This window comes from Trachypithecus francoisi, unplaced genomic scaffold (genome assembly GCF_009764315.1).
Source record: "Trachypithecus francoisi isolate TF-2019V2 unplaced genomic scaffold, Tfra_2.0 Lachesis_group5, whole genome shotgun sequence".
In the NCBI taxonomy this organism is placed as follows: domain Eukaryota; kingdom Metazoa; phylum Chordata; class Mammalia; order Primates; family Cercopithecidae; genus Trachypithecus; species Trachypithecus francoisi.
In genome coordinates this window covers 39,168,090-39,189,133 of record NW_022681470.1, presented here as the reverse complement: position 1 = coordinate 39,189,133, position 21,044 = coordinate 39,168,090, and the positions used below count along the sequence as shown (strand labels likewise).

The window sequence follows — 21,044 nt, the reverse complement described above, 5'->3', positions numbered from 1 at the left end:
AAGACTGTCTCTACACCTCACTGGTGACAATGGTCACCTCCAGGTTGTGGGATTACAGATGATTTTTTTTTTTTTTTTTTGAGATGGAATTTCACTTTTGTTGCCCAGCCTGGAGTACAATGGCGTGATCTCAGCTCACTGCAACCTCCACCTCCCAGGTTCAAGCAATTCTCCTGCCTCAGCCTCCCAAGTAGCTGGGATTACAGGCATGCACCACCATGCCCGGCTAATTTTGTATTTTTAGTAGACACGAGGTTTCATCATGTTGGTCAGGCTGGTCTTGAACTCCTGACCTCAAGTGATCCACCCACCTCGGCCTCCCAAAGTGTTGGGATTACAGGTGTGAGCCACAATATCTGACCTTACCAGATGATTTGTAATGTTCTTTTCACGTATATAATTTATGTTGTACTGAAGGGGTGTGGAAAGAAATGAAACAGAAACAGAAAGAAAGAAAAGAAAGAAAGAAAGAAAAGAAAAGAGAGACAGAGAGAAAGAAAGAAAGAAAGAAAAAGAAAGAAAGAAAAAGAAAGAGAAAGAAAAGAAAAGAAGAAAAGAAAAGAAGGAAGGAAAAGAAAGGGAAGAAGGCAGGCAGGCAGGCAGGAAGGAAGGAAGGAAGAGAGGGAGGGAGGGAGGGAAAAAAGGCTGGCACAGTGGCTAACACCTGCAATCCCAGCAGTTTGGGCGGTAAGGCAGGAGGATCACTTGAGCCCAGGAGTTCAAGACCAACCTGGGCAACAAAGTAAGAATCTGTCTTTGAAAAGAAAAAAGAAAAAAAAAACCTGATTCTTCTACAATGACTGTATATTAATTTTATAAGAACAACTAAAAATTAAAATTAAATAAGCAAAGTAAATTCCTTCAGAAAGCAGAATTAAGTTTTGTTTTTATAGCCTACCTTCACATTCGACTCCCCAGCCACACCAGCTCTCACAACTGCAAGAAGTATGAATTATTGTCATGCTCAACTGCAGAGAGCGATATCTAATTTTTCTGGCATAAAGTGGCCTTGAGAAAGTGTAAGTAAGTTAGGCATTTGGACGGGAGAGAGGGCTCAGAGGCAGCACTGTGCCCTGTGTGTAAACTCTCCTCCTCCCCACTGGGGGCGCCATCAGCACACAGGTGTTGCCGCTGCTTTACAGCATTGCTTGTAGTGTGAGCAGGGATGATTACGCAGAGGACTGAGTCAGCAAGGTTCACCATCTGCGATGAACTTCCACTCGCCTCAGCACACCTATTGCCCTCAGAGAAACTCCTGCTGCAGGGACCCTCTGCAATAAACCCAGAACCACTTGTGTGCCCAGGGATGCTTCACATTCCCTGTACCTTGTTCTCCACCATCCCCCTTTCTCAGGCTCGGAGGGCTGTTACCCAATACCTAGAACTCTGTCCTCCTAGATGCATTAGACACTCATCAAGTAATCACTGAGAAAGGAAGCTGGTGGCTATTTCACATTAAAATATCAGTGGCCAATACCAGCTCACTGGGGTGATTCCTCTCAGTGGTATCTCCATTTTCAGGACTCATGTTACTTCCTTGTATCAGTTAGGGCTGGTTGATGGAAGCAGAGCGATGGGATATGGATGCCTGATAGAAACTAGACCTTACACATGGGAGCTGGTGACAACATCTACGGAAAGCTGTTTTCTCTCTGCTGTGCTGGGGACCTGAAGTCGTTTCAGGTTGAGGTGGCAGCAGTCAGCAAGAACCATATTATATGAACGAGGGAAGGCCAAAGACAAACCAAAACTAAAACCTACAAGGACAAACTGGAGCCCATGCCCTCTCCCTATCTCATACCTCAAGGGCAGGCAATCTGCAGAAGGAATTGGTGCCCTTCACACAAAGAGTAGATCAGGGCAGCTCTAGGCCTGGCCGCTGCTCATCTGGGAGGTGAGCCTGCAGAACAGTGACACAATGCATGAACTACAGCAGTACCCAGCACCCTACGCCTTTGGAGTATTCTTAGGTTGCTGCTTCACTTCCACCTTCAGATTCTCATGTAAATTCCACCTGTAGCCAAACCTAACTTGGAAACACACTGGGAAGGAAATTCTGGGTTCAAGCTCAGTTATGCTGACACTACTACAAAATCACCACAGCCCCTAAAATCAATACCCAGGGTTGGCTTTTCAGATTCATCTCCTGGCTGGAAGAAATTTTGAAGTGGTGGTGGTTGGGGGAATGTGAGCGGGTAACAGGGGGATGCTGAAGGGGGCTTTCTTGGAGGTCTTCAAGATGAGTCTATCACAGATAAGTAGAAAGCCAGATAGGTGCTAAATATACTATATATCCAAATGTTCAAAAGTATCCATAAAGAAAATGCTTGACTTTACAATTGGACCAAAATGATGTCTGAGAAGGACTAAAGTATACTCAAGAGTTTATGAGTGTCCATAATTTGTTGGATACCGTCATGGCAACCCACTCCATTTTCCTCTCCTTTTCTCCTCGGAGCTCTGGGCAGGACAACAGGAAGGAAGCCATGGGACGTAGGGATGAGTGTAACCAGAAGCACCTCAAGGGCTGTAAGAGGGTCCTCTGAAAGCCCATTCACCAACTTCTTTGGCAGAAGCCAGTGCATTCCCAATGTACCAGAATGGAATGGAATTAGATAGACCATATTCCACCGAATGTGTAGGCTTGTCTTGAGAAACATTTCCTCTTTGTGGGGGAGCAGTGGGTGCGGTGAGATGATAAAAGTAGGTGGAAGGCAGTTCTTTCCAAAGCCCAGAACTTGAAGTGGCTGCATAAAGTGAGGCTGTGCCTGAGTATTGCTTTTCTCTCCTTCAGTGGACAGATCGATGGTTCCATGGGAACCTTTATTGGTCATGTGTATCCAGGGCTGTTTCTGTTCTTATATGGACTATATCAGGCAGTAGTAATCTCCAAAGCTATAATATTCAGTGACTCTCTCCTATATCCTTCATCCCCTCCCAGGAATAAGGGAAGATGTGCCAGGCTGTGGAAAATATCCTATGGAGGTTTGTTGAAGATGGCGACTGGCTCCCTGTTGACAGTTTATGAGGTCAGTTGCATTAAAGGAGGGCTGACATTGATGAACAGGGAGCTGCCACCAAGGTTCATGTACCCCAAAGAGTGGCAGCACCTCACCATGTTCATCCTCCTTACTCTCAATGGCTGTGTGGACTTCATGAGCAACAACGTGCTGCCTCAGAGGTGTGTGGGCCTAGAAAAAGGTACCCTGGTCCTGATCATCTATGAACTCCTGCTGCTGATGGTGTCACATGCTAAAGACTCAGAAGGGGTGGAGCTGCATGTTCACTCTCTGCTCATTTTGGTGGTGTTCCTGCTGTTGCTGGTGTTGACTGCAGAGCTGTGGGCTCCCAACATGTGTCATCTCCAGCTGATGGAGACCTTTCTGATGTTGATGATGGGCTCCTGGCTGATGCAGGCAGGCTTTATTCTATACAGACCTGTCTCTGGCTACCCATGGCAAGACGATGACATCAGTGACATCATGTTTGTCACCACCTTCTTCTGCTGGCATGTGATGATCGATGCCTCATTCCTGTTGGGAATCTATGGCTTCTCTTCCTTTTGGTATCATTGTTACAGTCCCAGCTTGAAGCTGACCGGGCCCAAAGAAGCTCCGTATTACGCAAGCACTCCAGGACCCCTCTACAAGTTGCTACAGGAAGTGGAGCAGTCAGAGAAAGAGGGCCAGGCTCTCCTCCTTGCAAAGTGCTCCCCCTGACACAGGGCCTACAGTGGCTGGCACATCGTCCACCTCATCTTCCTTCTGTGGGCTCCTCAGCCATGAGCATGATATCCTCCTTGGTGAAGGTAATGGCCTTGAAAGCTAGGAGTTGGTCCTGTCAGCTGGTTCATTTTCTGTTTTCTTTCTTTTTTTTTTTTTTTGAGGCAGAGTCTCGCTCTATTGCTCAGGCTGGAGTGCAATGGCACAATCTCAGCTCACTGTAACCTCTGCCCCCCGAGTTCAAGCAAATCTCCTGCCTCAGCCTCCCGAGTAGCTGCAATTACAGGAGGCTGCCACCATGCCCGTGCTGGTACATTTTCTGTCTCTGAGCCTCTAATTACTGAGAAGATAAGGGGAGAGGGATTGAGAAAGAGATGCTGATGGGATTTGGAGGAGGGAAGGAAAAGGACCAGGAGAACAAATTAGTGTGCAATAAAAGCCACTGGGGGAAGAGAATGTAACAGAAGGAAGAGCTGTGAAGGGAAGAGAACAAGAGTCTAGCAGTTATGCTATCACTAGCTTCTTCGTCAGGCACAAGGGATTGCCTTTTACCTGAGGGAATAAAGACTTCTCACAACTCACAACTGGACCCATTCAAGTCCCATCTTGATAAAGAAAAGTGGGCACTTTATGTGCTCACCAAAGTGGTGTCACCATGTGGAAGCAGCATGATAGAATTTATAATTAATTCATACAGGCTGAAATTATGCTCGTTTTGCCTCATTCTCTCCCCCTAGCTTTCAAGAATTGGCTTCATTTCAAATGTTGCATATAAAGTGAGACTTTTAAAATACTTAATAACATTTCAAATTTCCATAATTTAAATTTGTATAGAATTCAAATGCTATAGCATTTTTATAGAATTCAAATGCTCAGTACTTTCCTGACTTCTCATTTTATTACTCTTACTCTAGCCCAAACTTTCCTATTTCACCATGACCATCCTTGCACAAGCAGTTTAGCAGATACCATTCTTGGGTCTTTGTAAATTTCTTTTCCTTGCATATCACAGTCAGTCATCCTACAGTCACATATTTACCATGTTATTCGATTCCCGGAATAAACCTACATCCACCCCCACCACACCGAGTACCCCCAAGGAGGCCTTCTCCAGAACTCTTTTTTTTTTTTTTTTTTTTGAGGCGGAGTCTCGCTCTGTCGCCCAGGACTGGAGTGCAGTGGCCAGATCTCAGCTCACTGCAAGCTCCGCCTCCCGGGTTTACGCCATTCTCCTGCCTCAGCCTCCCGAGTAGCTGGGACTACAGGCGCCTGCCACCTCGCCCGGCTAGTTTTTTGTATTTTTAGTAGAGACGGGGTTTCACCGTGTTAGCCAGGATGGTCTCGATCTCCTGACCTCGTGATCCGCCCGTCTCGGCCTCCCAAAGTGCTGGGATTACAGGCTTGAGCCACCGCGCCCGGCACCAGAACTCTTATTGATTCCCTTGTTTTGGAACTCTTGGGCACTTACATTAAATCTGCCTTGTTATTCTGCTCAAACAGGTGACACACTTTCTTTTATACTGCTGCTGAAATCATTTTCTTTTAGGAGGTTTTCCCTCACCCACTAAAGTAGAGGCTCCTAAAGGGAAAAGGCTTTGCCTTATCCAAGTTACCAAATTTCCTGTGTATACTCCAGCTGTGGATCATGGTTATGTTTAATAAAGTCTTCTTTGCTTCCAGAATTTTCCCTAATCCTGTTTCTTCTAAATGTGTTGCTGGACAGGTTGGAGGTTTTGTGAACCTCTCTGGGTGACAACAACAGTCCTGAACACTGAGTCATTGCCTTAGTAATGCACCCACTCTCTTCCTTGTTTTGAGGTATAATAAAATCCAATAACTTGTTTCTGAAGTTGACTCCGTTATTGTTTTTAATCCTCACAAATGTTTCTATAAGGAATCTCTAGAAGACTGAGACTCTAGCAGGTTGACTTGCCCAAGTCTCACAGCTGGTATGAAGCAAGACAGGAATTTAAGTGCAGGTGTGTCTGACGCAAGCGTGACTGTGTCCTCTGGGCCACAATGACTTTGCTAATGGCAATGGAGAAGCAAATTATCTCAAAATGAAAAAAAATGAAATTGTGAAAGAAAGAAAGATGGCTCACGCTTCTAACCCCAGCACTTTGCAAGGCCAAGGCGGGCGGATACCTTGAGGTCAGGAGTTCGAGACCAGCTTGGTCAACATGGTGAAACCCTGTCTCTACTAAACATACAAAAATCAGCCAGGCATGGTGGTACACACCTATAATCCCAGATACTCGGGAGGCTAAGGCAGGAGAATCACTTGAACCTGGTAGGCGGAGGTTGCAGTGAGCTGAGATTGCACCACTGTACCCTAGCCTGGATGACAGAGTGAGACTATGTCTAAAAAGAAAAAAAGAAAAAAGAAGGAAAAGAAAAGAGAAAGAAAGAAAGTCAGCCAGCCAGAAAGCCCAGGTGAAGCAAACAACACAGTGTAAACACCCTAGACCTCCCTTAGGAGTGTCTTTATGCAACATTTTCTGTCCTCTACCCTGACCCCCATCTCCCCTAGGGGGTGAGAATCTGGCAGACTCTCAACTTCTGGCTGGGTCTTACATTTCCGGGCTCAGATCCAAAGCAAGTGCTGGGGATAAGACTTGTTTGTGACCAAGGCTTCTAATGCTTGCCATTTCCCCTTTACTCTTGGTTCCTAGACTTTTTTCGATTACTTTTCTTTGGGAGCCTTCTTTTTCTCTTTACCTCTCTTACACATTAACGGGAGGGGATGAAAAAGCACAAACACTTAGTTGCCTCTTTCCTGTAATGAGGCCTAATTCTATAACAATAAACCTCTGGTAATCAAGTGATACCCCCAACATAATAGCTCTCAAATATTCAGTGTAGGCAATAAGCTTGCACGTTATTAACTTACTAGATTTAAGATGTAACAGAAAGGTCCTCCCACTAAAGGCTACTCAAGAAAAAACTCAAAACACTCAAGCTTTTGGGGAGAAGTTTGTCATTCTCACAAAATTCCACCAGAGGGCACTAGGTTCACACCACCCTGGCCAAGCTTCTGATTCTCCAACCCCAGTAAACAAGTCTCCCCAGGACGGGTTTAAAAGAAGTGGGAAAGGAGAAAGGCCAGGAAAAATCCAGAACCGGACTAAGAATTGCCCAAGCATCCAGAAAACATACCCTAGGGCTGTTTGACCGTTAAAATTTGGTGAGTGAATGTGAAATAAACAGGGATCCAAATTAACTAATGAGGTGGGAGGGGAGGAAGGGCTGTGGATCCCATTGAGGATTTCTTTGGGAATGGCACCAACTAAAGCACATACGCTGATCTAAATAATTTTTTGATTAGAATGCTAAATTCCCTAAATTTTTAAATTAGCTTCAATAATGTTCCAATTTACAGAACAAAGATCTGTACAGTGTAAATTGAGAATAAAGGACTAAACGTGTCTACAAAAACCTCAGATTCACAAAACAAGGAAACTGGAGGCAGATTATCAGACGTGAAAATGATCTCCAAAGAGTCCTTCAAAGAGAATCTGTCCTACGGTGTTTTTTTTTTTTTTTCTGGTAATTTAGTTATTCACAAAGAAAATATATATTGAGTGTCTGCTATATCGAAGTCACTGGGTAAGCACACCCAGGATTGAGAGGGAAATAGTTGGTTCCTGTCCTCTGCACCTCCCTCAGTGAGGACTGTAGGAATTTCAGTATTTTAGAGATGGTGGCCCCGGAACAGATCACCCACAGACCAAAGAGACTAAAGGAAAGGGAATAGAAAAAGAACAGCACCTTGAAAGCTCATTAGGCTCTAAAATACTGCCCTCATGTGACTTCATCAAGTTATTATGAGTTATCTAAGCTTCAGTTCCTCATCTTTAAGATAGAATGATGTGAAGATATAATTCTAGAATTGTAAGGCTTTAATTTTCTCAATAGGACATATTTCCCCATGTTTGTTAACTAAGTTGAACTTGATTCTTCCCAACTTTCCACGTAGTTTCTTGCTAGAGACATGATTCAGGGTAGAGCTCAAACAGACCCAAACCTTCCATCATAACATGCAGTTGGGAAAATGAAGCATTCCTTGTATTTGACTGATTTCAGCAGGCATCCTACAAAACTCAAATCAGGCTAGAGATATGGCTGAGACTTGAATTTCCAATTTCCTGTTCTGAACTGAAAAATACCAATCAAAGACTATAAAGAACAATTCCTCCATTCTCAGTGCTAGTTATTGAACTGAAGTATAATGTAGTCTTTCCTTCTCTAATTGTATAAAGTGAAATTTGAAAGCTTGGCCAACTACAGCTTTTCCCTAAATTATGGTTTAAGAATAATGCTATCAACTTCCAGAGCTGTTTCATTTCTTCTTCATTTTTATTATTATTATTTTGATCTGGTTTAAGATTCTACTATGGTCCATTCTTTTGGAAAGAAAGAACTGATGTTGGTTTATTACATAATAATAATAATTTTTAAAAGAATATTATACAATTCTGGGTTGGGTTTCCAGGGTGTTCCCCAACGCTGAGTCTCAATTGTGTCTCTTTTACATGATTTAAAGGTCTCCCGGAATGCCTGTTGAAATCATTCATATGCAGGGAAAATTCCATTTCCTAAACAGAAAAGGTTTGGTTGGTGTGAGCCCTACCCTAAATTTTGTGTCTAATGTGTACAAGGCAACCACAGAGGCCCTGGGAAGGCACTCCAGATCGCCAGGTAAAGGATTTCTTACTTGCAGAGTGAGAATGGATCCTTTAAAAAGAGACAGGGCCGAGCGCGGTGGCTTACGCCTGTAATCTCAGCACTTTGGGAGGCCAAGGCGGGCGGATCACTAGGTCAGGAGTTCAAGACAAGCCTGGCCAATATGCTGAACCCCGTCTCTACTAAAAATCCAAAAAATTAGCCGGCTGTGGTGGCACACGCCTCTAATCCCAGCTACTCACGAGGCTGAGGCAGGAGAATTGCTTGAACCCGTGAGGCAGAGGTTGCAGTGAGCGGAGGTTACAGTGAGCTGAGATCGCGCCACTGCATCCAGCCTGGGCAACAGAGTGAGACTCTGTCTCAAAAAAGAAAAAAAAAAGAGAGAAAAAGTTGTTTCCTAATAGAGACAAGATTTGGGGGTAGAGCAAAATCCTAATACAAAGCGTTTATTTCAGGCAGCAGAGTAACACTGAAGAAATACTTTTAATCTCAGGCTATTTCTGCAGATTTGGAACAAAATCTTTCCCTGTAATTGCTGTCCCACTCCACCCACCCCTTGGACATGGCAATTCTACTCTAAGAGAGAAAAACATGACTTCAAAGCACATGCAATGGAACCCCTTGTCAGCACTGATACGGTGTGTACCAAGAAACAGAAAAGTTCATGGGTTCAAGCATTCTAATGCTCTTTTTATGGTGGGGGTGAAGAATGGGGGTGGGCAGCAATTTAGGGAAGAAGGGGAGGGAGAAGAAAGGGCAGCAGACACAGCAAAGTCAAACTGGATGAAACAGGCTGTTTTACTTTTAACTTCTCTAAAAGTACCGTCTGGGTTTCTGGGGGCGAACCAGTTAAGGGTTTTCTTCCGCTTTTACTTCTTGCCTAAGCTCAAGCCTCGCTGGTCAGTTCTTGGACTCATCTGGGCCCTAATTTCGTCACTTTAAGTAAATGTGGGGCTGGCCGAGGAGGACAAGGCCTCTTGTTCACTCCTGAAAGAGTCAGTGGTCATTATATAGGTATTATGTTCCTAACCTTACAAAGCGTGCCCCTGGTCACATGAATGGATCAAAGCAAATCCATTTCCATTATCAGAAAAGCAGCTCAAAGCACGTGGTTCTCTTGATAGTGCCGCAGTCACTTCTGTATGGTTAACAAGTATCATTTATTGAACACTCACCCGGGACACTACTGCAGGATATGACAATGAATAAACTGCTCAATGAGGTCAAGACATCTAGCAAGGGAAGCAGGCACTCCAATGGCAGAAACACTGTAAGCCTGCAGAACTGCACTCACACCTTACCATTCCGTTCTCTGTTATGTTTGCCATCCCCACCTCAGGTGCTGGTGGTGTGTGTAGCAGAGGCTCTGGCTTATGGTTTGGTAGTTTGGTATCTGGAAATGATTAAAAACATCTTTTAAAATAAAAACGTCACTTTTCTCCTCCTTTGCTTCCTCAACCATTTAAACTCACACCTTTAAAGAAAGAAATGAAGACCACGCACTGTGTTACCAAGGTTAAGTCCAGTTCAATATAATGAATGGTAAAGCATTACACTGAGTCAGAAAAGTTGTATTCAAAAGTCGCTACAGGGAAAGAAAGAATCCAATCACCTCAGATTATAGAACTTGGCCTATGATAATTATAATTGCTGTTTTCTAAACATTTACGATGCACCAGGGACTACTCAATCTCTTCTGCATGTACTATCACAATTAATCCTTTTATAAGGTAACAATTATTACCCCTCTTTTATTATAGACAAAAAAACAGGCTTCATGTGGCTAAGTGATTTGGTATGAAAGGAAAGCCTGGATTTGAACCTAGGTTTGCCTGACCTGCAGCCGTGCCTGTAGCCACCACAATGGAATGCTTCAAGGGGCAGCACTGAAATTTAACAAGGAATTTGTAAGGCAACCTACACAATCCAAAATGTCACCAGTCTGAAACATCCCCAAAACCCCTGTTTGAGATGAATGCTGCATCTGTCATTTAAAAGTACTACAGTGTTATACACTCTTAAAGGAAAGGGATGTTGACCAAAGAAGCCAAGTTATGTGTATGTGGTCGCAGGCAACATTTCTTTTCCATATTTGCGGTACAAAACAACTAGAACAAACTTCTTCCCTTCCTCTTCCAAAGGCACTGGAAGCATAAATTCTTGCTCTTTAAACTGAAAGAAGCAATAAAAGCTGGACACCATCAGGTAGATTTCAGGCACTAAAAACAGAATGATCGAGTAACAGTACAGATAGCAATATCTATCTACCTACCTATCTACCTATGTTGTGTCTCTAGGTACACATATATTTATTGTGCATCTGCTGACAAACATCCATTTCAAGATTGTGTTCACATACACATTTTCCCAACCATGACGGCAAGCTGAGAGGAGAGGTATGTATTCCCATTTTCCAGATTAACAAGAAGCCGCACTTGATAAAGCAAAACCAGGGAGAATTCGTTTAAGACATTTCTTGACAATTCCTGGACTTCGAAAGGGGCAAGTGAACACCTCGATTTCCTTTTGGCTGCTCAGGGGGCAGTTTGCACACAGAATTTCAAATCTAGTGGGCGGTTCCACAGATCGTTTTCGATGACCACTTTATTTTGCAGATGAGGAAACTTGGGCCCTGAGAGACCTGCCTAGGGTCTGGCCAGCGGTATGACACAGGTCTCCAGACTTAGTTTCTACTGCCCTCCAGAATCCTCTGTGAAATTAGAGACACAGCACGTTGATTTCAAATGTGAAATGGCAGAGTTCTGTTTATTTCCCCAGAGCCAACAGAGCCGGAGCGGGCGGCTCTTCCAGGCTTTGGGAACCCGGACCCGTCCCCAGGCCCGAGCGGCACCCACGCTAGCCCAGGCCCGCCCAAGGTTCCCCCGGGTCCCGCGCCCCGCGCTCCCTCTCAAGCTAACCCCTGCCCACGGGAAGCGGGGCTCGGAGGCTCCCTCGCAACAAAATGCTAAATTCGGTTTCCCTGGTTCCGCATTTCCCCAGAGAGCTCTCCTCGTAAAACTATTGCCCGTAAAGACTGCAGGGCAGAGGTCCAGGGCGCTTTGCTGGGAGCCTCGGGGCCCCGGGCTGCGGGCCGTGGGGCGGCACCTGGCGGGCCAGCGAGCGGGCGGGCGGCGAGCGAAGGCTTCCCGGCCTGGCAGCAGCTCACCCCTCCGCCCTCCGCCCTCCGCCCTCCGCCCTCCCGGCTCCGCTCCCCTCCCCCACGCCGCCCTGCCCCTCCCCCACGCCCCTTTCTCTTTCTTTCTTTCCCAGCTCGCTTCCCCCACCCCAGCGGCGCCTGCCGGGCTCCTCGCCCAATGGCCGCGGGGCCGGGGAATGCATCAGCTGATCGGCCAGGGCTCCCGGCCGCTGGGAGCCAATCAGGGCACCGGGGGCGGCCCCGGGCCGCGGATAAAGGGTGCGGGGCCGCGGGTGGCCCTGCAGAGTCGAGAGTGGGAGAAGAGCGGAGCGTGTGAGCAGCACTACGGCCTCCTCTCCTCTCCTAACCTCGCTCTCGCGGCCTGCCTTTACCCGCCCGCCTGCTCGGCGCCCAGGTAAGCCCCCGGACGGCCTGGTGGCACCCAAGTGACGCGCACCGCCCCTGCTACCCCGCGAGGCGCGCCGCCCAGCCTCTTTTTTCGGCCACCTGCTTCTCCAGTCCCAGCCCTACGCTGCGGTCTCTCTGGCCCGGGCCTGAGGTCCGGCTCGAGTCCTCCTCCCGCGTGCTTCCGCCGCCGACGGCTTGGACCCGCTGGGGCTGGCGCTGGTGGGGCGCGCCCTTGGCCAGGCTCTGGGAAGGGCGGGGTGAGTTGTTTTGATCTTTTCACTACTTGCGGCCCAAGCGCCGCCCCTGGAGGCCTTTGGGCTGGCCCGCGCCCTGGGGCTCGCAGTGTTTGCGCTGTGGATGGAGTGGCGGCGCGGTCCCCTGCAGAGCGCAAGCAAGGCGCTTGGTTGGCGCGGGCGCCTCGCTGCCTTCCTCGTGGTGGGGCAGTCGTTGTGGTTCTGGCGATCCTTGAGACGCCTCGATTGCGGAGTGTAACAGTGAGCGTTGTTTGCGCGGCCGGCTCCCGCCTCTGGGTCCCGGGGGCCTAACAGTGTGACCGAACAATGGAGAGCCCGGGCCTCGGCGCAGTCGGTGGAGAAGTGGGGCCGGGCGGAGGCAGCAGCAGCGCGCCGTCCCTCCGGCCTGCGCCCCCACCCTCCCCGGGGACCCCCCCAACCCCTCGGCGGTGGGGTATGGCCACCTCCGTGAGGCCCTGAGATTCAGACGGGGGTCCGAGGGGCGGGGCGCCCGTTTTAGGGACATTTCAGTGGGAAGGGGCTACTCTCAAAGTGGATAATTACAGCTCCCTCGGGGGCGGGAAGCGGGGATCCTCCCCCAGCCGCAAGTTCACGTTGAAAGCAACCAATGAAAATTATGAAGACGACCAGAAGTCAGACTCCTCCGGGTCGCCCTCCAACTGCTTCGGCTTCGTCGCCTACTCTGTGAACTCCGGGGAGAAATCTCGAGTCAAGATTAAGACCTTAACCCACCAACCGGCCTGTTTCGACACCCCCCGGGCCGACCGCTGTCTGTCCCCTTCTCCATCGCCCTCGCCCAGAAAGCTCCGGTGCTTGGACCAGCTAGGGTCTGAGAAAGAGGAGAGGCGCGAACGCCACTCCAAAAAGAGAAGGGCTAAAGAGGGCAACCCTAACAATACGCTTGACTTTCTGTGGCTGGGGTGAGTGAGGGGGCAGGGAGGACGACCCCAGAGTTGGTGGGAGCTGCAGAAACGGCTAAAAACTTCAGAATCCATTCCCCCCACGTAAACTTGGCGCCACGGCAGCAGCAGTTGATAGAGTGCTGGCATCCAACTGGCTTACGGAAAAGAGCAAGAGATCCGAAGCAGGCTTAGGACAAAGTGTGCATGATATTGGTGGTGTAACAGGTTGGAGAGGACAGCTGAGAAATTGGGTTGTAGCTTTTTTTCCCCCCCCCCCCGACAGAGTCTCGATCTGTCGCCCAGGCTGCAGTGCAGTGGTGCAATCTTCTGGCTCATTGCAACCTCTACCTTTGGGGTTCAGGCGATTCTCCTGTGTCAGCCTCCCGAGTAGCTGGGATTACAGGCGTGCACCACCAGGCCCAGCTAATTTTTGTATTTTTAGGGGAGACTGGGTTTCACCATGTTGGCCAGACTGGTCTCGAACTCCGTACCTCAGGTGATCCGCCCGCCTAGGTGGGTTGTAGCTTTTAGCGGGAGCTGAAGCGTTCTGGGACGGAGGTGGGAAGTAGGATTTGGCCGACTGAATCTTCTAGAGGCAATATTGGGGTGTTGGTCTTCCCCAAGGGGAAGGGTGGTGAGGCTGTCAGAGGAAGAAGCAGTTATGTTTTCAGCTGGGCAAACATGGACGGTTGCCCATAGAAACTTTGCCACTGTACTTCAGAACGTTGCCCTAGTCGTTGGAGCAGAACAATGTGTTCCCTTTCTAGCCACCCTGGGCCACGGAGGGAGGAGGGAGGGAGAGAACGTTTCTTCTTCGGCTGTTGTGGCTTCAGAGTTTCTGTTCTTTCAGAGGTTTTGTGGTCGTGGTTGGCAGTTATTAGTATGCCTCATGGCTTTTAAAATTCCAGTCTTTTTGATTTCGAAGTGGAAATTTCCTAATTACTTGAAGTCTTCTTGTGGAATTCCATAATGTTGTGATTCTTGCTCACTATCTTAAGTGAAACTTTGCGTGAGATCTATGGAAATTATGGCAGCATGCCCCTTAGAATCTGGTTTGAATCAGCTTTTGTTGCAGGAAACTGCTAGCCTTTAAAATATATATATATATTATAACCTTGTTTCATCCTCAAATCTAAATGTGTAGTGGGTTTTCTTTTGGTGGGGAGTGGCCGTGGGTTTCAGTTAAGACCACAGCTAGGATGAAAGGCAAAGAGAAAAACAAATCTTGGAAGCCAAGCCTGTTCTGTGGCTGGATTTTACTTGTATTGGAAAAAGTTCTATGTTTTATAAACTTGTGTATTGGTTTGGTTTGTTTCCTCTGATAGTTTAGTATTTGGATAGTTTAGTGTTCCCTCAGCTACACCGAAGGAATAGACAGTCCTCACAAGTATAAGTTCTCACTTGGAAGCCTGGGATCTGCAGTAGCTGTGGCACTTAAGCCTTTGAGCTCAGAGATGCAAGAGGCATTGAGTTACTACCAAGGGCCTGATCTTTTCTTTAGCAGGCATCTGTGTTAATTGCTTCAAAAGGTGGTGATCAGTTTTACAGCCTATTATAAAGGAGATTTTCGCCTACTATAAAACTAATTCCCCTGAAAGAGTGAGTAAACATAACTTTCTGCGTGTTGACTTCCACAGGGGAAGGAGTTGGTTGGCACTTACACCTTGATTCACAACTTTTGATTCAGTTGTCCCTCTTAAGCCATTTTTGCAGGGGATCAGTTTGGAATGGGCGTTAACAATGTTATTTTTGTTCTCTCTCCAGAACACCTTCCACCATGACCACCTCAGCAAGTTCCCACTTAAATAAAGGCATCAAGCAGGTGTACATGTCCCTGCCTCAGGGTGAGAAAGTTCAGGCCATGTATATCTGGATCGATGGTACTGGAGAAGGACTGCGCTGCAAGACCCGGACCCTGGACAGTGAGCCCAAGTGTGTGGAAGGTGAGACAGCAATGTGGAGTGGAGCACACGCTGGGTGGGATCTGCAGAAGGGTGGGCAGCAGCCTTTGACTCAGCCTCTGGATTAGGCCTCTTTATTCTGTTTGTTGTAAAGCTTTTCTAAGGCAGGGCTTTTCAGACTTCATTCAGTCAACATTAAGCTCCTACACTGCCTCAAAGCAGAGCAACAATGGAACCCTTTATTTAAATGGAACTGTGCATGTAGGCCGGTGTATTGAAGAAAAATTAAGTGTGGTTTATGGAGAGTCTCATGGGGATTAGAGATTGCCGACCTGGGCATCCCCACTTACCTGACTCTAAGGCACCCTCAGAAAACCACTGCTCTAACCTGAGAATGCCATCTAGTTTACAAACTCTTAGAAAACTGTGCTTAATACTCACATCACTGGGCTTCTAGATGTGAAGCAAATGCTCTCAAATGGTTTTCCAATAGGACCGATTTTTAGTTGATGGCACTTTTGGAAATTCTTAAACTGTCTTAATTGCTTATCCCTCTAGGAGCTACAGTTAGATTATAATCATGACCTTCATTTTTCAGTCTAAAACAAGCCATAGTCTTCCCTGTTCCAGAAAGGGGCCAGAGGAAAGTATCACCTCCTACCAGGTTTAGGATAGCTTACTTTTCCTTTTTGAATAAGTGAATGATCATAATACAAAGCCTATATTGTGTACTTGCTATGTGGCAGATAGTTCACAGACACTGAAGATACAAAGTGAGAGTCTGGTGTCTGCCTTCAGAGAACTCAGTCAGCTAGAGAGACAAAGCAGTCTTTGGGAAAGGTGGATAGGTAGTAATAAGGGAACATCCTTGAGTAAGTCATCCTTCTAGTTGTCTGTTCCCTCATCTATAAAGTAAGGACATTACTTGCCAGAATACACTGGGGGCATGAGAAGAAGGAAGCGACACGTTGCCTAAGGGAAGAATCAGAATCCTTCACTATCTCAGTATTTTAAGTGACTGATAGGCTGGTAATGGTAACAGAATACTTCAGTTTGTCTCCTGGAAGACATTTGGGAAGGGAGTGTCTGATGTATTTCTTTTAAGGAAGTGGTACAGTGGTCTTACTTGGAACTCTGATAGGAAGGGCTGTAGGATCAGGTACAGGTGCCAGGGTATACATATTAATGATGGCATTTATGCCTTAATAACTTCCTGGAAAAGAGATCTTTAGAGATGGGAAGGTGAGTGAAGGGCTGGATGTATTTGGATTGCTTGGAAAGCTCCTGTACGTTTTAAATGTAATTTTCCCTCTTTTTGCCCCAGAGTTGCCTGAGTGGAATTTCGATGGCTCTAGTACTTTACAGTCTGAAGGTTCCAACAGTGACATGTATCTCGTGCCTGCTGCCATGTTTCGGGACCCCTTCCGTAAGGACCCTAACAAGCTGGTATTGTGTGAAGTTTTCAAGTACAATCGAAGGCCTTCAGGTGTGTATAGCACAGCTATGGATTCCTCTCCTCAATCTGTGAATGCTGTGAAGGGGAGGGAGGAGACATTCTGCAATCAGTATTGGGAAGACTAGGCTATTTCATGACTATTTTAAGAATCTGAGTGATTGAGCCTCTTCCCTGAACTTCTGCTTTGAGGAAGAGATAATATGGCCCATCTTTCTATGGTCTTGTCTGTTGGTAGCATAAAATAGCATTAGATTTGTCCAGATCTGTTTGCCAGTCTTGGAGTCCCCAGTAACAGCCCTCCTGCCTGGAATGTAGGCCAGGACAAATGTAAACCAACGGACAAATGATTCTCAAAAATTACAGAATGGCTCCAAGTGCCTGAGAAATGAAGAATAAATCTAACAACCAGAAGCAGCTGTCTTGTGAATAGAGGGTTAAGTGCCTGGCATTTGGTGCTTGGGAGGTGGCCAGAATGCAGATAAGGTGAACGTTCCCCTGTTCTAAAACCACTCTCATGTGACTTGGTTGTAACTGAGTTTAGTTAAAACTGAAGTCTTTCAGAGTCTTCCTACAGATGTACAGTTATAGCCTCTCTCATTTTTCTGACTCAGCGACTCAGTGATCCCAAGAAGGCCTATACTGGGTCATTTCAGCCCATAGTGCACACCTCAGTTGTATAGAATCCAAAGACTATTCTCCCATCAGCATTGGTATTCAGCATCTATGCCTTTAGATCCCTGATGGCGTATTATTGACTCTTTTTTCTAGAGACCAATTTGAGGCACACCTGTAAACGGATAATGGACATGGTGAGCAACCAGCACCCCTGGTTTGGCATGGAGCAGGAATATACCCTCATGGGGACAGATGGGCACCCCTTTGGTTGGCCTTCCAATGGCTTCCCAGGGCCCCAGGGTAAGTCATCTTGGGTTAGAGGTGAAATTCCCAGAAGTGTCTTAACTGTTCCGGAATGCCCCTTCCCAGGGATGGGAGTGACTTTGTGAATCAAGAAGCAAAATAATACAGTAAAGGCGAAACAGTCCTCACATCACCAAAGTCCAAAAATGGATATAAATGTATAAAGTAAGGTTTTGGGGGAAGCTTTGGCCCCACAGGTGAAGAGGAACTGCCCTGTTGCCCCTCCCCTGCCCTGCACCTGCAGATGAAGGCAAGGATAGTGATTCAAGCGGGCAAGGCTTAAGGGCCTTCTGATCTCTGACTTTGGGATTCTCTGGATTTCTTGACTTAGCGTTTTGTCTTGATGCTTCTGTAGGTCCATATTACTGTGGTGTGGGAGCAGACAGAGCCTATGGCAGGGACATCGTGGAGGCCCATTACCGGGCCTGCTTGTATGCTGGAGTCAAGATTGCGGGGACTAATGCCGAGGTCATGCCTGCCCAGGTAAATATAACTCCATTCCATCAATGATGAAGGGTAGGTAGGTGCATATAGGACTTTTGCTAGTAAGGGCTGCTGATACACCACTCACTAACCCAAAACCTAAGAATGGGTTGGAGTAGAGGTGAGCAGAGAACAGGTTTAGGAGCTTCTGAGTTAGAGTGAGCAGTTGGTTTTGTTTTAATGGCCAAGCTTCTCGTTTCTAGTGGGAATTTCAAATTGGACCTTGTGAAGGAATCAGCATGGGAGATCATCTCTGGGTGGCCCGTTTCATCTTGCATCGTGTGTGTGAAGACTTTGGAGTGATAGCAACCTTTGATCCTAAGCCCATTCCTGGGAACTGGAATGGTGCAGGCTGCCATACCAACTTCAGCACCAAGGCCATGCGGGAGGAGAATGGTCTGAAGTGAGTACCTTCTGCTGGGGCCATCTTTAATCTCCTGTGGCAGAGAACTTGGGAAGAGACTTATCAATCTCTCAGCAAAGTCTCCTTTGCAGGATGACTCGCAAATATTTGCCAGAGTTAAGTAAACTTGACTTCTCAGTCTGGACGTACCTTAGCTGTTGACACTTGCCTTCAAATTCTCATTTTGTTCCTATTTGAAAAATACCAAATAATACTTCTGATTCACAGTGATAATTATTATATAAATTATAACAAATAATTATTAGTCATATATCATTATATAAATATATACCGATATATATATTTGTGACACATATGTCATGACAGGGAAAAGTTGACAAATTCATGCATTTGAAAGTCGTTTAGAACTAAATTAGTAACAATACATACAGGCATGTGGATAAGCTTAATGCTTATGAGGGGGAGAAAGTTTCAAATGATTGGTCTTTTCAACAAATACCTTCTACTGCTTGTCGGGCACTGTTCTGACCACTAAGACACACAGGTAAGAAGACGAAGTCACTGCCCTCGTGAAGTATTTGTTCTACTGGTGTCATATTTTGGTGCACTTCATTCTTGGCTCCATACCTGGAGACAAGGTTGGACTGCCATCTTTTCTGTTTCTTCTAGGTACATCGAGGAGGCCATTGAGAAACTAAGCAAGCGGCACCAGTACCACATCCGTGCCTATGATCCCAAGGGAGGCCTGGACAATGCCCGACGCCTAACTGGATTCAATGAAACCTCCAACATCAACGACTTTTCTGCTGGTGTAGCCAATCGTAGCGCCAGCATACGCATTCCCCGGACTGTTGGCCAGGAGAAGAAGGGTTACTTTGAAGACCGTCGCCCCTCTGCCAACTGTGACCCCTTTTCGGTGACAGAAGCCCTCATCCGCACGTGTCTTCTCAATGAAACCGGCGATGAGCCCTTCCAGTACAAAAACTAAGTGGACTAGACCTGTAGCTGTCAAGCCCCTCCTAGTTCTTCATCCCACTCCAACTCTTCCCCCTCTCCCAGTTGTCCCAATTGTAACTCAAAGGGTGGAATATTAAGGTCGTTTTTTTCTTTCCTTGTGCCCAGTTAATCTTGCTTTCTTTGGCTGGGATAGAGATGGGTCAAGTTATTAATTTCTTCACACCTACCCTCCTTTTTTTCCCTATCACTGAAGCTTTTTAGTGTATTAGTGGGGAAGAGGGTGGGGAAACATAACCACTGCTTCCATTTAATGGGGTGCACCTGTCCAGTAGGCATAGCTAACCGGACAGAGCACGTCTGCAGGAGGGGGACTTTTCTTCAAGGTAGCTGAAAGGGGAAGACCTGACTTCCTCTGAGTAGGTTAGGACTTGCCCTTGTGGTGGAAACTTTTCTTAAGAAGTTATAACCAACTTTTCTATTAAAAGTGGGAATTAGGAGAGAAGGTAGGGGTTGGGAATCAGAGAGAATGGCTTTGGTCTCTTGCTTGTGGGACTAGCCTGGCTTGGGACTAAATGCCCTGCTCTAAACACGAAGCTCAGTGTCAACTGATGGAGATCCCTACCTTGAAAGAAGAAAAGGTTCATGTTGCTTGGTCCTTGATTTATCACACAAAGCAGAATAGTATTTTTATATTTAAATGTAAAGACAAAAAATTCTATGTATGGTTTTGTGGATTATTTGTGTTTTGCTAAAGGAAAAAACCATCCAGGTCACAGGGCACCAAATTTGAGACAAATAGTCCGGATTAGAAATCAAGCATCTTTTGAGTAGGGAGCGAGGGAGGTGGGTGATGCTTAGAAAGATGGTGATCTGGGGTTAGGTCCTCATGACCACTTTTGGGTTTCTGCCCTGCCCACCCTCTGGAGAAGGTGGGCACTGGATTAGTTAACACATTACTAGCAGTCACTTGATCTCCGTGGCTTTGGTTTAAAAGACAGACACTTGTCCACATGGGTTTAGAGATAAGAGTTGGCTGGTCAACTTGAGCATGTTACCGACAGAGGGGGTATTGGGGTTATTTTCTGGTAGGAACAGCATGTCACTAAAGCAGGCCTTTTGATATTAAATTTTTTAAAAAGCAAAATTATAGAAGTTTAGATTTTAATCAAATTTATAGGGTTTCTAGGTAATTTTTACAGAATTGCTTGTTTGCTTCAGCTGTCTCCTACCTCTGCTCTTGGAGGAGATGGGGATAGGGCTGGAGTCAAAACACTTGTAATTTTGTATCCTGATGTCTTTGTTAAGACTGCTGAGGAATTATTTTTTTTCTTTTATAATAAGAAATAAACCCCACCTTTATTCCTTCATTTTCTGGTTCTTGTGTTGGCTGTGGCAGGCCAGCTATGGTTTTCTCTTGCCATGACAACTTCTAATTGCCATGTACAGTATGTTCAAAGTCAAATAACTCCTCATTGTAAACAAACTGTGTAACTGCCCAAAGCAGCACTTATAAATCAACCTAACCTAAGATCTCTCTGATGTGTTCGTGGTTCTTTCAATCCCTATGTGCCGTTATATTCCTTTATTTCCTAAAACAGGCAAAATAAGCTCAAGTTTATGTACTCTTGGAGTTTTTAAAACACTGGAGTGATGTTGCTGACCAGCCCTTTCCTGTACCTCTCTAGCTTGGGTATTTGGGACTACTGGGATTAAGTTTTTCACCTAGACTTAATAACACACAATCTTGGCATTTCCTAGCCTAGAGTTTTATAGCAGGGTACAACCCCTACTCCTTCCCCTTCTGTGCTCCCCTGAGTTTAGTTTTGGCTTACCATAACATTGTTTTGACCATTCCTGGCC

General features: G+C 46.3%; 2 protein-coding genes across 3 annotated transcripts; both read left to right on the top strand.

Annotated features, from left to right (window-relative positions):
• Positions 1-2,417: 2,417 nt before the first annotated feature.
• Positions 2,418-3,719, top strand: LOC117074058 (transmembrane epididymal protein 1-like). The gene is made up of 2 exons (XM_033195302.1): positions 2,418-2,529; positions 2,845-3,719. The coding sequence occupies exons 1-2, from the start codon at positions 2,418-2,420 to the stop codon at positions 3,717-3,719; spliced, it is 987 nt and encodes a 328-aa protein (XP_033051193.1).
• Positions 3,720-11,423: 7,704 nt separating this feature from the next.
• On the top strand, positions 11,424-20,714 carry GLUL (glutamate-ammonia ligase). Of its 2 annotated transcripts, XM_033198582.1 has the most exons (8): positions 11,835-11,956; positions 12,768-13,123; positions 14,870-15,048; positions 16,331-16,492; positions 17,231-17,377; positions 17,736-17,863; positions 18,067-18,266; positions 18,897-20,714. In XM_033198582.1, exons 3-8 carry the CDS (start codon positions 14,883-14,885, stop codon positions 19,213-19,215), a joined length of 1,122 nt encoding a protein of 373 aa, XP_033054473.1. In that variant the 5' UTR covers positions 11,835-11,956; positions 12,768-13,123; positions 14,870-14,882; the 3' UTR covers positions 19,216-20,714. The 2 variants fall into 2 exon arrangements, with proteins under 2 accessions (XP_033054472.1, XP_033054473.1); XM_033198581.1 differs by lacking the exon at positions 12,768-13,123 and having other exon boundaries at positions 11,424-11,956.
• The last annotated feature ends 330 nt before the right edge of the window (positions 20,715-21,044 follow it).

Bases quoted from the DNA above. Each gene is read 5' to 3' on its own strand.
- LOC117074058 (XM_033195302.1), top strand. From the start codon at position 2,418: ATGGCAACCCACTCCATTTTCCTCTCCTTTTCTCCTCGGAGCTCTGGG. The intron at 2,530-2,844 runs GTAAGAGGGTCC...ATGTGTATCCAG, and splicing joins CCAGAAGCACCTCAAGGGCT to GGCTGTTTCTGTTCTTATAT.
- GLUL (XM_033198581.1), top strand. From the start codon at position 11,739: ATGCATCAGCTGATCGGCCAGGGCTCCCGGCCGCTGGGAGCCAATCAG. The intron at 15,049-16,330 runs GTGAGACAGCAA...TTTTTGCCCCAG, and splicing joins TGAGCCCAAGTGTGTGGAAG to AGTTGCCTGAGTGGAATTTC. The intron at 18,267-18,896 runs GTGAGTACCTTC...TGTTTCTTCTAG, and splicing joins CGGGAGGAGAATGGTCTGAA to GTACATCGAGGAGGCCATTG.